Below are 17,310 nucleotides of genomic sequence, written 5' to 3' on the forward strand. Positions count from 1 at the left end.
AAAGACGGACTGACAATAGCTTGATCTACGCTAAAGCTATGCTCTGATACCAATAGGAGACAAGGTTGGCATTGAATGGCTTTTTCTTCACTTACTCTTTTCTGAGAGTAATGTCACTGTCATCAACCATTTTCTGGATTAAGTTTTTAAGGATATAACAGTCCTTGGTCTTGTGGCCCATGGTATAGTGGTGCAGGGAGTGCCGGGATCTTTTGTTTTGTTGGCCTCATTAGGTTAAAGAGATTTGGGCAACGTGATAGTGCCCTTGGATACCAATTGCTTGAAAATAAGAATGAGATCTGCTAGTGGGAAAGTGTATTCCTTCTGAGGTTTGTCACGCCTCTATTGTTTGTTGGCATTGCCATTCCTACCTTCCTTCCAGGCATTAGTCTTCGTCTTGGCATTGACCTTAATAGGCTTTTTGCCTTTATCGATGACGTTCGAAGTGGGCACTGGCTAGGCCGCCACTTGTTGAGATGGGGTTTGTTCAATGTTGTATGCTCGTGTAGCTAGCTCTTGGAAAGTTAGTATGGTTGAGCTGGCCAGTGCATAAGTTATGTCCTTGTACATGTTGTACTAGCACAACTTGACTTGTTGAGACTCATAAGGGAGGTGTTGACATGCGCAGTTGAGACCTATCCATTGAGCAACGACTGATGTACCGACTCATTCTTCCGCTGCTTAGTTGTCACAATATCGGCCAGACTAACATCTCACTGTGATGAGAAGTTGCTTGGGAAGATGTGATGCGGACACCAAACCATTCAAAGTATATCAACGTAGGATTTGTGCGTTACTTGTGTCAATGTGGTTAGATGGTGGGTACAAGTCGGGTCTCTAGAGGTTGAAGACCTTACACATATGTTTGTAACATGTGTAAGTTGCTTGAAGGAGATATTTGGACCGTTGGACTGCGATGATGGTGTGATCGGACCGTTGGATTGTCGCGGCCCACCTTCATTGCACTATCATTGGGGCCCATTGGGTATCTTGGATTTGAGTTTATTTTATGAATATTTTATTTATTTGAATCTTGAGATAGTGCGCGCACAATTTTTTGTGCGAATTTTTTTTTGAAACTTTTTTTAGTAGGGGTATTTTGATCATTTAATGTAATTTTGAATTTATAAGGGTGTTTTGCCCTGAACTCAAGATAATGCTATGCTATGTTTATGAAAAGAAAGAGAGCTTTTGCTTCTTTAAGGCCAGACGATTCCGTCTTAGACTTCCAGTGATTAGAAGAGGGCGTGAGGCCCATGGAAGTAATTTCCCATCTTCTCATTCTCTCATTCTTTCTTTTCTCAAGGTATTCTCTTTTTTAAATATCTTTTCTTCATTTTCTTCCAATTTCTCTAAATCTAGAAGCTGATCATTTTGTTTTCAATCCAAATCATTAGATCTTAGAAGATTGTGGTCCTCACATATACATATTTTGATCTTTTTCAAATCCCATCACCCAAGGCCTTATATTTGAGCTATAATCAAAGAACCATCAATTTTTCTAAATATTTCAGATTTCCCAACCTAGAAAATTCCTATTTCCTGGATTAGAAAATTCACTTGGATTGTTAGACGGACCTATTGCAAGACGAAAGTCTTATCTTTAATCAAACTAAATTCAGATTTTAAGGCTCAATACAACGCGTTTGTGACGGTTGACCATGATCATTGCTGAATTTTTCTTAGTTCCTTCTTATTTTATGATGTATAAAGCTGAATTTTTATTGTTAATGCTTGCATAAATCTGCCCCTTTTAAATACTGCATTCATTTTTGCATAAATTTGCCCCTTTTGAATACAACATTCATTTAGGGTTGGATTAGGCCGTCCTACACCAATTTTTGGTATCAAAGCCTAGGATCTTGCATTGGGTCGTCTTAGATCGAGTTATTAAGGGTCTAGATTTTTATTTTTCTAGGATTTCATGCATAACATATATATCTAGATATAAAATTTTCATATTTGCATCATATTTAGAGTTTAGATCTAAAAATTTCAGATTTGCATCATACTAAAAGTCTAGATCTGAAAATTTCCACATTTGCATAATTCTAAAGGTTAGGATCATCGGTGTCCATAGCCTTGTGTCAAAATAGTTTCCTAGAGTCGTTTTTTAGGAAACCTAAGTTGGGTCTTATAGTGTATGCCCACTTGAACTGGTAGAGGGTTTGGTCTACACCTAGGGCCGTACACGAACTGAGTTGGCTCAGTTAGCTCGCTCGCCTCTACTCAAAAAAGCCCGATTCGACTCGGTTTGAAACTGAGTTCGAGCCGAGTTGAGCAGATTTTTTGAGCTTGAAAAAATTTCGAACCGAGTTCGAGCTTGCCCAAGCTCTACTCGACTCGACTTGGATCAAACCCAACTTGAATCGAACTCAAATCGAACCAGTTCGGTGACTCGGTTACTTCGATATTGATGTTACTCACCAAGTGTTTGATGAAATGACTCAACGAAGTGTGGGTTGGTGGCAAGGAAGGTATGTACATGAAATAAATACATTTTTTTCTTGATTTTGATGTTGCCTACAAGGTGTTTGATGAAATACTTGTAAAACCGCTACTACTGTTTTACGTATAGTGAGATTTTGAAGGTGCAGTCCATGTGTTTGTGAAAATGCTGCACAGGTGAACTCGGCTTGATCTTGGCTCAAACTGGCCCGAGCTATTGATTGAACCGAGTCGAGCTGGCAGGTCAGGCTCAAGGATTGAGCCGAGCCGAGTTCGAGCTGGGGTCAGCTAGTGGCCGAGCCTAGTTGAGTTGTGCCAAGCTCGCCTCGATTCGACTCGTGTACACCTCTATCTACACCCGATCTTGAACATGGAGCAATTAACTGAGATGATGAACACGATCAACTAACGGTTGACCTCCATTGAGGCTTAGTCTAGGAACACGAATACCCATATGGATCAGATAGAAGTGTCCTTAAGAGAATTCTCCGACATTAGAGGGGATGATCAGTCTCAAGTAGGGGGAGTAGTCAAGGAACGAGTAGGAAATCGTGGTAGAGGTTGTGGAGCACGTGGCCAAGGGAGGGGTAGGTTGTGGAGGGGCACGAAATCCGCATCTCACAGTCAAGTATCAAGACTGTTATGATGCCGATGAGAGGATCTTAAAGAGTGTCAAAGTAGATGCTCCTAGTTTTGATGGGCGCCTTGACCCAAAGGCATTCCTTGATTGCTTAGCAGACATGGACCATTATTTCAAATGGTATGAGATGTCTGAGAACTGACCAAAGCAGTTTGTAAAGATGAAGCTTGTGGGTCAAGCTAAATTGTTTTGGACAAATACGGAGCGTAGGATTGAGAGATCAGGAGGTGTCCCAATCGCGCATTTGGTAGAGATGGAGCTATTGAAGGAAAAATATCTTCCTCTCTCTTACCGTCCAAAGCTCTTAAATCAGTGCAAGTATTACGCCAAGAATCTATGTCGGTTGCAGATTACATCGCAAAATTTGAGGAGTACATGATGCGGTGTGATATTCAGGAGGATTCCTTAGTGACGCTGGCATGTTTCAAGGTGAGTCTTCGCATGGATTTGCAAAGTGAGCTTATGACCTGTGCAATGGGTGACTTGGATCAGGCATACCAAGTTGTATAGGAGTTAGAGCATTACCTAAAGTCTCATGTCATGAGACGCTTTGAGTCCCAAGACTCTAATGTTAGATCTGGTTTTCAGGGAACCAAACCTAACGTTGGAAGTCAGCCTAGGGTGCAGGCTAATGCACCGCTTAAGCCTAAGGATGATAAGGGCAAAGGTGTCCTTGGTGCCAATCTTAGTAGTGGTAGTCACTTGAGATGTTATGAGTGCGGAGGTACATGCCATTTTGCATACTAGTGCATGGCAAAGCCTTAGTCATAGGCTAGTTAAATGAAAATGCGGATGATGTGGGTGATTATGAAGTTGAAGAATATCACCCAGAGATAGGTGCTACTGATTATAAAGAAGAATAATTAGAGGCTGTACCACTAGCCATTGTTAGATGTTAGCGCAAGCCAATGAGAGTGATGATTGGCGCAGAAGCACAATTTTCTACATGTTTATCAAGAGCGGTGACAAAAATTGCAAAGTCACCATGGATGGTGGTAGTTCCACCAACGTGGTCTCAGCTAGCGCAGTCACTCGTTTGGGTTTGAAGCCCGTCTCACATCCTCAACCCTACAAGATTTCTTGGGTTGACACGTCTTCTATGCCCGTGTCCCAACAATGTTTAGTTCCCGTTCCGATCGGTTCATATAAAGACATGTCGTGGTGTGATGTTTTGCCTATGCATGTAGGCCACATCATTCTAGGGAGGTCATGGTTATATGATAGATACGTCATGATTTTTGGTCGCTCGAATGTGTGTACATTTACACATGAAGGCAATAAAATCAAAATTAATCCGTTGCCACCCAAGAGCCCCACAGACAAGGCTATGGATGTGAAAACGAGTGAGTAAAGTAAAGAAGAGAGAAAATCCAATCCAAAGTCTCTGCATATCATAAATGCAAAAAGAGTTTGAGAAAGAGACTGAGGATGATTTGACGGTGTACACCCTAATGGCTAGAGAAGTTACACCCGAGGTTCATGTAGAGTTACCCCCTGAGGTGACCCCGGTTCTAGAGGAGTACAATGATGTATTACCTGAGGATTTACTGGGTGAGCTTCTGCCTATGCGAGACATTTAACATACCATTGATCTCATCCCGCGGTCTACTTTACCGAACCTTCCTCATTACAGGATGAACCCTGTAGAGCATGTAGAGTTGAAGAGGCAGGTAGATGAGCTCTTGCGAAAGGGTTTCATCCGGGAGAGCATGAGTCCGTGTGCTGTATCAGCGCTATTAATGCCTAAGAAAGATGGTACATGGCGGATGTGTGTGAACAGTAGGGCCATTAATAAGATCACGGTCAAGTATTGATTTTCGATACCGTGGCATGATGATATGTTAGACATGATGGCCAGGTCCACCATTTTTTTTAAGATAGACCTTAAGAGCGGATATCACCAGATACGCAAACGCCTAGGAGATGAGTGGAAGACAACCTTCAAGACGAAGGATGGGTTGTACGAGTGGTTGGTCATGCCCTTTGGCATGACTAATGCACCCAATACTTTTATGAGTGTGATGACCTAGGTTTTGAGACCATTTATGGGGAAGTTCTTAGTGATTTATTTTGATGATATACTCATATATAGTACCACTAAAGAGCTGCATCTCAACCACTTGAGGCATGTCTGTAGTGTCCTTAGGGCGGAGAGGTTATGTGCGAACGTTAAGAAATGTTCGTTCATCGAACGTTAAGAAATATTCGTTCATGTCCGATAGGTTTGTCTTCATAGGGTTCGTAGTGTCATCCATAGGGATGCGAGCAGATCCAGAAAAGTTAAGGCCATAGTTGATTGACCTGAATCGTAGAACATACATGGTGTGAGAAGCTTTCATGGCTTAGCCACATTTTATCATCAGTTCATTTGAGGATTTACCACTATTATGGCTCCCATTACTGATTGCATTAAAAAGGGAGAGTTCATATGGTCTAAGGCCGCACGCATCTAAGGCGTTCAAAGATGTTAAGGGCAAGATAATAGAGGCTCCCGTCATGCTTCTTCCAGATTTTTTTAAAAGTCTTTGAAGTAGCGTGTGATGCTTCAAGAGTATGTATAGGAGTACTGAGCCAAGAGGGTCATCCAGGAGCTTATTTCAGTGAGAAACTAAATGAGGCGAAACAAATGTATTCCACCTATGACAAAGAGTTTTATGCGGTAGTGCAGTCGCTACGTCATTGGCGTTATTATCTTCTACCGCAAGAATTTGTCTTGTTTTCTGATCACGAGGCTTTGAGGTATTTAAATTCCCAAAAGAAGCTTAACCCAAGGCATGCTAAGTGGGTAGTGTTTCTTTAGGAATATTCATTTGTCCTGAAATATAAAGCCGGGATCGAGAACAAACCATCTGATGCCTTTAGTAGGAGAGTGACATTGCTCAACTCCTTAAGTGTAGAGGCTGTTGGGTTTGAGCAATTGAAAGACGAGTATCTCATGTGTCCATATTTTGGGGGAACATATGTGTCACTAGAGGTGTACACAAGTCGAGCTTGACACAGCTCGACTCGGCTCGGCCACTAGCTGACCCCAGCTTGAACTTGGCTCGGCTCGTTCCTCGAGCCTTACTGGCCAACTCGGCTCGGTTCGGTCAACAACTCGGGCCAGTTCGAGCTGAGTTCGAGCCAAGATTGAGCCGAGTTCGATTGTGTAACATTTTCACAAACACATGGACTGCACCTTCAAATTCTCACTGTATATAAAACAACAACAACAGTTTTACAGGTATTTCAGCAAACACCTTGTAGGCAACATCAAAATCAAGAAAAAAATGTATTTGTTTCATATACATACCTTCCTTGCCACCAGCCGACACTTAGTTGAGTCATTTCATCAAACAATTGGTGAGTAACACCAATATCAAAGTAAGCGGTCACTGAATTGGTTCGATCTGAGTTCGATTTGAGTTGGGGTTCGATCCGAGTCGAGTCGACCTTGGGCAAGCTTGAACTTGGTTTGAAATTTTTTCGAGCTAAAAAAATCAGCTTGACTTTGCTCGAACTCAGTTTCGAACCGAGTCGAATCGAGCTTTTTTGAGTCGAGTCGAGCGAGCTAACGGAGCTAACTTGGTTCGTGTACATCCCTACGTGTCACTCTTAGGTGACCATCACCGTTCGGGTGAGTTTGTGCTCAAAGATGCAAGGAGGCCAACTTTGTATTCCCCGTACTTCCCTCCGGGATTTCCTTGTTTGGGAGTTTCATGCTGGAGGTATAGCTGGCCATTTTTGTTGAGATAAGATCATCACCCTAGTGGAGGATAGATTTTATTGGCCAAGTCTCAAGTTAGACATAGCCAAAATTTTAGAGCGATGTCGAACATGTCAACTGACAAAACAAAAGAAGCAGAATACTAGATTGTACACACCATTGCCAGTGCCACATGCACTGTAGCAAGACATTAATATGGATTTCGTGCTTGGGCTTCCTAAGAAAATAAAAAAGCATGATTCCATTTTTATGGTTGTGGACCGTTTCTCCAATATGGCCTACTTTCTCCTATGTTCAAAAACCTCATATGCGTCCAACATAGCCAAGATTTTCTTTGAGGGGGTGGTTCGATTACATGGTTTGCCTAAGACCATAGTGTCTAACAGGGATGTCCGGTTTACTAGTTATTTTTGGAAGACATTATGGCACATGATGGGCATGAGACTCCAGTTCTCATATGCCTGCCATCCTTAAATTGAGGTTGTGAATCGAAGTCTCGGAAATTTATTATGATGTTTAATGGGTGAACATATTAAAACTTAGGATTTAGTCTTGCCTGTCGCTGAGTTTGCATATAACAGTTCAGTTAATAGGTCTACAGGTATGAGCCCATTCGAGATTGTTAGTGGTTATAAACCTAGACTGCCCATAGATTTGTTACCTATGTCAGTCACCCAGAGGCCCTCAGAGTCAGCCGTTGCATTTGCCCATCAAATTCATGAGTTGCATGCGGAGATTAGGTGGATAAATGCTAGTAATGAACAATACAAATTTTCACCTGATTTACATTGTAGAATTCAAGAGTTTAATGATGGTGATTATATAATGGTTAGGATGAGGCTAGAATGGTTCTCACAAGGTACCATTAAGAAGTTACAAGCACGCAGTGTTGGACCATTTAATATTTTGAAAAAGATTGGATCCAATGCGTATGTGATAGATCTTCCACCTCGCATGGGGATTAGTTCAACATTCAATGTGGAGGATCTAATGCCTTGTTCAAGCCATCTCATAGACCCTAATTTTGTTCCAAACCATTGGCCGATTTTTGAATTTTCTTCCTAACCTACATCACCTATGCCTACTATACCAGAGAAAAGAGAAGAAATTGTGGATGAGCAAATTGTTTCCACTTGAGACGGTGGATTTCAGAGGTACTTGATGAAGTGGAAGAATATACCATCATCTGACTATACATGGTTGACAGAAGCGGAGTTACAGAGGCTAGATCTAGATTTGTTAGAAATGCACAAGAGTTTTATCTCGCCGGAGTCGAACTCTTCTCAACTGAGGGGAGTTGATGCAGACACCAGGCCATTTAAAGTATATCAACGCAGGAGGCGTGTGTTACCCGTGTCAATTTGGTTAGATGACGGGTACGGGTCGGGTATCTAGAGGTTGAAGACCTTACACATATGTTCGTGACATGTGTAAGTTACTTGAATGAGATATTTGGACTGTTGGACTGCGATGATAGTGTGATCGGACCATTGGATTGTCACGGCCCACCTTCATTGAGCTATCATTGGGGCCCATTGGGCATCTTAGATTTGAGTTTATTTTATGAATATTTTATTTATTTGAGTTTTGAGATAGTTCGTGCACAATTTTTTGTGTGAATTTTTTTTTTTTGAAACTTTTTTTGGTAGGGTATTTTGGTCATTTAATGTAATTCCGAATTTATAAGGGTGTTTTGCCCTAAACCTCAAGAGAATGCTATGCTATGTTTATGAAAAGAAAGAGAGCTTTTGCTTCTTCAAGGTTGGACAATTCCGTCTTTGACTTCTAATGATTAGAAGAGGGCGTGAGGCCCAGGGAAGTAATTTCCCATCTTCTCATTCTCTCATTCTTTCTTTTCTCAAGGTTTCTCTTTTTTAAATATCTTTTCTTCATTTTCTTCTAAATTCTCTAAATCTAGAAGCCGATCATTTTGTTTTCAATCCAAATCATTAGATCTTGGAAGATTGTGATCCTCACATATACATATTTTGATCTTCTTCAAATCCCATCACCCAAGGCCTTATATTTGAGCTATAATCAAAGAACCATCAATTTTTCTAAATATTTCAGATTTCCCAACCTAGAAAATTCCTATTTCCTGGATTAGAAAATTCATTTGGATTGTTAGACGGACCTATTGCAAGACAAAAGTCTTATCTTTCGTCGGATCCGACTAAATTCAGATTTTAAGGCTCAATACAACGCGTTTGTGATGGGTGGCCATGATCATTGCTGAATTTTTCTTAGTTCCTTCTTATTTTATGATGTATAAATCTGAATTTTTATTGTTAATGCTTGCATAAATCTGCCCCTTTTAAATGCCACATTCATTTGGGGCACACAAGATAAATTGCCCATTGTTGCCAGGAAGTGCTTCGGGTGCTCTTCTGTAATGTAGTGCCAATGCCACTGAACTTCTGGAAGTACGAGCACTTAAAGTTGGTTGGGAAGGCATGCAAATCCACTTTTGGATGGTATGATACCTTGAAGAGAAACCTTTTTTTTCATGCCTTGCGCTCACGCTCTTGGCGGAGCATGTTGATTACCGTTTGTTGGAGATCTTCTTGAGAAAATGGGAGGTGGCCGTGGAGCGGACGTGCATGTCCTGGCCTGTGGGGCATGATTTGTGGCATTGAATCCCTTTGAGGTGGTTAGTCAACATCTGAGTGCCGTTCTTAGGGTTGCTCAGGTATTGTTCCTTGGCAGGAGAAGGATTGCTTTTTTCCTTTTGAAGGCAAGGAAAACACTCTTATTTCTTCCAAAAGAGCACACTACCGAAAAAATACAAGAGGGGGTTCACACCCCAAGCCAGGGAAGAAGAAAAAGAGAAGAAAAGAAAAAAAAAAAAATTAAAGGAAAAGGAATAGAAAGAGGGTAAGTCCACATCCCGGGTGGGGGGAAGGGGGCAAGACAAGCAAAGCTAAACTTCTTGAAATAGGGGGCTATGGATACATAGAGTGGGGGATCAACAAGGCTAACTCAGATGAGGCATCAATCCGAGGTAGGCTAGTAGCCCTCCTGCGTCTGCTCACAATCTCCACTAATCCTCTAGCGGAGGGAAGCATGTAATGTGGGTGTGGGCAAAGAGCTGCATACTACAAGAAGAAACAAAAGGGTCATGAATTGCTGCACAAAAGTCCTCATTGTGAACTGCAGTAAGGATACCTGAAATCATAGCAGAAGAAAGTCTAAGAAGGCCATATAAAGAAATGGGAAGGCTCTTATCCCTTGGCCCTTGATTATCAACCTCAGAGATGGCTCCGCAAATTATTCTTGAGGTAGGTGAGATGCAAAGGAGCCTAACGTTCGTATTGCTAATCTTAGCACATGCAATGGACCATCAAAAGCTTGAGTCACCTAAGGGGGATTGAAACACCAAGAGTGGGAATTTTGTTGGGATGATGAATAGTAGTTGGTAAGTTCTAAGCCGCAGAGTTGCTTGTTGGAGAAATCATTGCAATAGGAGGTCTCAAAACAAATATAGTACGTGACCTCACCTCCTCGAGAATACGCGTAAGAGGAACTTCCTTAGGAAGGAGGGTTGAATTAGATTGGCGATTGTGCCACGCAATAGCCGGGAAATAGAGCTTGCTTAGTAAGATGGAAATGGGGTCAATGCATTGCTCTAAAAGGCTTTTGATAGCAATAGGGATAGAGGGAGAGCAGTTATATGGAAGAGAGTTTTTGAAGAATTCTCTCCCAAACCCAGCGTCAATGGTCTCCAAAGGACAAGGGCAAAAGATGCATTGACCCTCATTAATAATATTATGTGCAATCAACATATCTTTTGTTTTAGGCCTCAGGAAGACCATCCAAGCAGTGATAATGTTTCCTTTGAACCAAACTAGGTCTGCCCAATCAACAGTGTCATGCAAGTGGTGATAGGCAAGGATCATAGAGTTGAAGGAGATTTGGCCTTTGGGGGAAAGGGTCAAAATGACCTCACCCTTAGTCGACACAAGGGAAATTCGGCTCATTTGCTCAAAAAATTCAATAAGGATCAGTAAGGATGGGTAGGGAGTTTGCCATTCAGAGTTCTAGATAAAGGTGCAGGCCTTTATATCAAGACCCATACCCAGATCTGAAATGGCTTTATTCCCATAGTGGTCAAACAAGCCGTAGTCACCAAGCCAAGGGTCATATGGGAAGGATTTAGAAATTTTAGTTCCAATCAAGAATATGATATGCCTTTTAGCTGTCTCAAATAGTAAGGATATTGTGCTAGGCCCATAATGCATAAGAGTGGATAACAACATGCCAATTAAATTCATTTCCTAAATATTTTAGTTGGACCCGATTCCCTCGAAAGCTATCATCCTTTGTTGAAATCTTTCAAAATTGCTTGACAAGGCATGCTTTACTAAAGTTTGAAGGGGCAAGATTCCAAGACCTCCCTCACTTCATGGTTTGCAAATTTTTTCCCTACATACTAATTGGACTTTAGAGTTCCCTCAAAGGAATTTACGAATTCTCCTTTCCAGTAAGTCAGTACAACCCTTTGGAAGAAGGATAGTATGCAACCAGAAGATGTGGAGATTTGAAAGGGTCGAATTAATTAGCTAAAGTCTACCAACAAAGGAAAGGTTTGCCTTCATTCCTCCGAGCTTGCCATTTAGATCAAGCACTGGCAGTCCCTAATGCGAAGCCTGAAGGAAAAGAGGGGAAGGCCTAAGTACCTGATGGGTAGATCTCCTTCTTCCATGTAAATAATGTATTTTATCAAGGCTTAGCTTGGTAGGATCCAAAAATATAATTGCACTCTTTTGATAATTAATCCCAAGCCTTGAGTGATGGATTTTTTGTCGCCTTTGAGTTCTGGTCCATCTTTGCTATGAGTCAAGATTAAATTCAGACTAAGATTCAATAAAAACCAAGAGTAATCAAAATCACCTAATGAATAAAATTGTTAAAAAACATAATCCCATGAAAATGGAGGTTTTTTTGGAAATTCCCAAATATCTGTTGATTTTCGCTTGTTTATGGATGTTTGCCTGGTGTTGGGGATATTATTGATGGTATTGTTGATACCAGGGAACTTTTATAATGGATTCTTCTCAAAAAATCGATATTGCCAAATATAGCCGATATTATCGAAAATATCGGCAATATTTGATTTTTTTAAAAAATGCCAATACTTTCGGTATCGTTGTCCTGGCGATACTGATAATATCAGTGATATTATTGATAATATCTCCAATATTTGGAACACTGTTCCTGTCAATATGGTATCTTATGAATGCATATTTGTTTTGTTGTGATCAATCTTGATTTGACTCCATTTGACTCTAGTTTATGTTCATACAATAATAATTGTCAAATGTTGCCATGAATGCTTCTGGGAATAAGATTTAGGTTGCAGACTTATATTTTTCAGTCGCTTAATTTATCTTTGTTTATTAGGAACAACGGGCCATATTGGAGAATGAGAATTTGCGCAAACAGGTAACTCTCAACTTTTCGTTGATGAACTTTTTTTTATTTTTTATTTTTTTCTTTCTCCTCCTTTTTTATGTGCAGCTTTCTTGTAATGTCTTAAACTTCAATCTTTTTTGGAGGTTGAAGAGCTACGAGGTTTGGTGCCATTGGCTGAACATCCGATACCTCCATACCTTGATTTTCATCCCATTGACAGGAAATGTTCCCACATGAAGAACAATGCAATGAATCCTAATATGGTGTATAACTGCATGTTTGAGAAGGACGATTCAGACACTTCCTTGCATTTGGGGTAATGCTCATTCCTTCACTTGAATATATCTAACAAACATGCGCCAAGCTACTTGTTTACTATAAACGGCAGATCATTTGTTGTGTATCTCTTTGTTCTTGGTGATAATTTGTCCTACATGATGAATTGAGTGGTCTTAGTGTTGGGCTGAAATCTACATGGTAGGTCCTACATGATTCTCAGCTCCATCCCTACGCATGGCAGTTTGGTGTGGATTGCATGTGGAGACTGCTTCCAGCTCTAGAAAACCTTTGGAAGATAAGGTGTCAGATTTGGAAAAAAAAAACCCATCTAAGGGGTCGTTTGGATACCTGTAAATTTTTTAGTTGTAAACAAATTACACCTGAAAAGAGTTTCAGGTGTAATCAGTTTACATGCTATTCCGTTTGTCTTTTAAGTGGTAATCTGTTTACAGGTAAACAGATTGTGTGTTTGGCTAGCCTGTAAAGTGTTTACAATGAATAAAGTAGGTATTCATACTGGAGAGCTTGGGCGGTGAACCTTCCAAAATCTGCAAATCACATAAGAAAGACTTGATTTTTTCTTAGGGCCCTAAGAGAGCATTAAAGCATGCACAAACTAAACAGATTGGATGTCTTCCACCCATCACAGTGGGCCCCAAATGCAATCTGGAAGTTTTTAATGGTGGACGTCCCATCCTTCCCTCGTGTGGTCCATTTGATAATGGACAAGCTGTTTTTTTAGGGCCACATGAGAGCATCAAGGGAAGTACATGATGGATAGATTGGATGTACCATACATGTTATGGTGGGCCCCACATATCATGAGTGTATATTAACCATTGTGTGCTAATATTTATAATGCCCTTTTAGCTGTAAAGACATTACCTGTAATCTGAAACATGGCTTTTTACCAGGTTTCAGGTTACAGCTAAAAGCAGTAATCTGTTTACAGCCTATAAAGCCTTTACAGGCAAATACATGCATCCAAACAGCCCCTGTAATCAGATTACCTGTAATCCCTGTACAACTTAAGGTCTTTACAGGCAGCCAAATGACCCTGAAGATGCATAAAGCAGGCAAAGTCTTCTGTTTAATGCATGGACCAAATAGAACTGAGAACAAGGCATTTATGTCAATTGATTATATCACTCATCAATTAGACCAAGTGCAAGAATGAAATTTACTTAACAAAATGGGCTTGTATGAAGGCCTTGTATTGAAAATTCCACTGGGAACCTTTGTCCAAAAGCTCACTGAAACTAATGAGTCAAACAGCTTGTCCGGAACACATACATGTTATGGAGGGGGGTGACTTGGTTTATTCTTCAATGAAACTGAGTCCACTTGGTTTCGGCGAGTTTTAAAACCTTGGTTTTAACATTTACCAATCATATGTCATATGATATTGGAATTTTGAATCATCATCTCCCAAGACTTTTTTTTTTCCTTCTGAATACTGTTTTTCGCTGCTGAAGTAGACCTTAAAAGTCCATAATATATCCTGCGATTCTATTGCATTTTCTACATTTAATCATATTCACTGTTTTGCAGTTTGTCTGATTTCGGTTGCAAGAGGAGAGCACCCGAGAATGCATCCTGTTCGAACGAGTCGGGGATGTAAGCTCTCCCAAGATGACACACTTTCAAGGTGACTTTCTGGTCTTTTGCAATGAGAGACTGCTGTTTATTGATTTCAGTACTTTTTGAGCTAGTTTTGCAATTATAGAGTCGTATGTTATCAGGATTATTTCCTTTAAAGCTTTCACTTCCATACAATATGTATACTCAGTAGTCTAAGTTGAGGAAACCTAATGGGCGGAGTTGTTTTAAATATAGCTAGATGCAACTGGTTTGCGTTTGCATGGACTCGAACCCATTTCCACACATACCCGAAATCCCAGCTGCATACCCACAATGGAAGCACAACGGACTCTTATGTGCGGGGATGGTTAGGTTCGTCACCATCAGTGTGTTGATTACTGCTGAGATGTTGAAAATCCCCCATCAGCTGTGATGGTAATTTCATGAAAAATATATAAAATGATATATCAACACAACATTTTCAAAAAAATTTCCAGGTTTTAAAATAGTGTTTTTATCATGATATTTACCTGAAAATAGTAAAAAGTTAAACAACTGGTATATAAAAATATATTTGAAAACTTTAAATTTATTTATAAAATATTAGGGATTGTACCACAAAATTACTCTGCAATGTGAATTTTGTGTAATAATGCCTACAAGACTCCAAGATATGGTGGAGTGCCTTTTGTGGGGGCTCACCATCCAACCTGTCCAACAGATGAATCTTATGAAGATTAAACAAATGAAAATTCTAGTGGATCCAATCAGAAAGTGGGTCACACCACAAATTAATATAAACTGCCCAAAAGCATCCAAATTCATGTGTTGCCTGTTTGATGATTCTATCAGCCAGATTTTTGGTTTGAGGGATTAATCATCATGGTGGGGTGTATATGTTGGATGGGTTGGATGTCATAATACACCCTACAATTCTCGATTGGGTAATTTAGTAATTTCATCACCTGAGAAGCACTACCCAGATAATCTGGCTCATGGAGGCGTTGGAGAAAATTCGAATCTGAATGAATTTTGTGGTAAAAATTCCTACAATATAATAAAATATTTTCAAAATAACCCAATAAAAACCCCAAAATCTGGTAATCTTCCAAGAAATTTACCCGCCAAGAAAGAGAACGAAATTTGTCACCCTCCAATATAGAGTTCACTGGAGTGGTCTGCACAATAAAATGGGCTGGTCCCACCATATCCCCATTTCCAGTACAAATGTTGAATCGTCCAAGTCACCTTTTGGCAGACCTAGCTGGTTGAGATATTTCCACATTTTATTATCTTTGAACATTTTGGGTTTTCCATTCCAAATGTTAAAATGGTCCAAATGGGGCAGTTTTGGCATACCCAGCTGGGTGAGATGTGCTATATTCATTATTTTTTTTTAAAAATATTTTAAAAACTAAATTTAATTCATTATTTTTTAATATTTTAAAAACTAAATTGTAATATTTAGGCATCTTTTTTGGTATATGGAATCTTTAGTACCAACTCTTAATAACTCCATGTTAGAGTACATCCTACATATTGTATTACAGGAGTATAGCCTTTTGATCTCTCACTGATCCAAACCGTTTTTTTATATGGTGAGTCTCAATGTGTATTTCAATACTTAGATTACTTGAAATATTTTTCTTTGGATATGGATGGTGTTGATGATGATCTATGAATATTCTTAAATCTTGAAATTTAGAGTTTTTTTTTTTTGGGGGGGTGTCCCCAAGATAAATAGTTTGGGGCATTCTCCTGTCCTGAAGAACGGTTTTTGGATCATTCAGTCTGTAATGTTGGAAAAAATAGGTAGGTCAAAAGTGAAATGTTTGTGAGATCTGAGCTTTCCATAATGTTCCAAGTAAATTAATTGATGGTTAAAAGATCTCACAAGTATCATATTACTGGCATGTGGAATTAGCAATCAGATGATAGTGATACACAGGCACTTGGACCTCATTTTAGATGAGTAACCTGAACAGGTATTAGATGATACACAGGCACTTGGACCTCTATCTAAAACCAAAAATTACACTTGTTGGAATAATAAATGATTGGGAATCAACCAAAATTTGCACTTGCCTGACTGCCGTTGAAATGGGTTGGCCCCTGGTCTAGTTTTTGAAACACTGGTCCAATGAAATGAGTTAGCATCTGGTCCAGTTTTGAAAAACTGGTCCGATGAAACGGTTTGGCCTCTGGTCCAGTTATTGAAGCACTGGTCCAATCATACTAGTTAGCATCTGGTCCAGTTTTGAAACACTGGTCCGATGAACCGGGTTAGCATCTGGTCCAGTTTTTGAAACACTGGTCTGTATATGCTGCAGAAACTAGTCTTGATCATAAGACTGCATTCCATCTACATTAATACCTGCCCTTTGGTTGGTTCCAATCAGCAAGCATTCTCATATCCACTTTCCTAGACCATCTAAAATTGTATTTCATTAAGTGCATTGAAAAAAATCAAATCCATTCTTCATTGCATTAAAAGAAAGGGGTTATGAATTGGATGAGCAATGGAAGCGAGATACTAGCATAAGCCTGACCAATTTCAGTTTTTTTTTTTTTGAAATTATTATTATTATTTTTTATTATAATATATCCTGCATACTACCATCAACCAACCATTACTGATTTTCTATTCCAATAAAGTTTAAAAAAGAGATTTGAGAAAGAAATCATGAAGAAGGGAGGGGCTTCCCAAGAAGGAAGTTGTGAATGAGAGCCAAAGCTCTAATCGGCTGGTAGCTTGGAACTTCATGACCTGCCCCTCTCACTGTCACTAGTGTTATGTCACCCTTGTACTCCACTGTGTATCCACCAACCTGACACAATTACACTTTTCTATCAGCCTTTTCACTTCACAACACCCCACTTTTAATTACTAAAAAAAAAACAGAAGACCCAACTCTGCCGAGTCGCTTAGACTCAGCCCAACTCGGCTGAGTTGACTCGACTCAAACATATATCATCAAGGAAAGAAAAACTCGAAAAAGAAGGGAACCGTGTTATTACAGGAAACTTTTGGTCGTAACCAATTGATGGTGGGACCCATCAGATGGAATTCAGATCCATATTCCTATATGTATGGGATCATGTGTGTGAGATTATAAAATGCTAGCCATCTAATCTTTAGCCTTTTCCCATTCAACGTGGAAATGGGTTGGGAATTTCTTTCTGGGTAGTTCTCCAACGGCTGTGGGAGACCATTTAATCAACCATGGCCTCTTATACCAAAAAA

At 39.9% G+C, this 17,310-nt stretch overlaps 2 protein-coding genes across 3 annotated transcripts in view; one reads left to right on the forward strand and one right to left on the reverse strand.

The window, feature by feature from the left end:
• LOC131225844 (agamous-like MADS-box protein AGL15) overlaps positions 1-14,347 on the forward strand; it is a 43,414-nt gene extending 29,067 nt beyond the window's left edge. For both annotated transcript variants that reach the window (XM_058221439.1, XM_058221440.1), the window contains exons 6-8: positions 12,195-12,236; positions 12,350-12,522; positions 14,037-14,347. In XM_058221439.1, the coding sequence (XP_058077422.1) occupies positions 12,195-12,236; positions 12,350-12,522; positions 14,037-14,106 (285 nt within the window). In that variant the 3' untranslated portion in view covers positions 14,107-14,347. The remainder of the gene's footprint in view (positions 1-12,194; positions 12,237-12,349; positions 12,523-14,036) is intronic.
• A 2,280-nt stretch (positions 14,348-16,627) lies between these two features.
• LOC131225845 (serine carboxypeptidase II-3-like) overlaps positions 16,628-17,310 on the reverse strand; it is a 40,473-nt gene continuing 39,790 nt past the window's right edge. Inside the window, exon 8 of the mRNA XM_058221441.1 lies at positions 16,628-16,894. Coding sequence (XP_058077424.1) covers positions 16,748-16,894 — 147 coding nt within the window. The 3' untranslated portion in view covers positions 16,628-16,747. The remainder of the gene's footprint in view (positions 16,895-17,310) is intronic.

The sequence above is a fragment of the Magnolia sinica genome, chromosome 14, assembly GCF_029962835.1.
Source record: "Magnolia sinica isolate HGM2019 chromosome 14, MsV1, whole genome shotgun sequence".
In the NCBI taxonomy this organism is placed as follows: domain Eukaryota; kingdom Viridiplantae; phylum Streptophyta; class Magnoliopsida; order Magnoliales; family Magnoliaceae; genus Magnolia; species Magnolia sinica.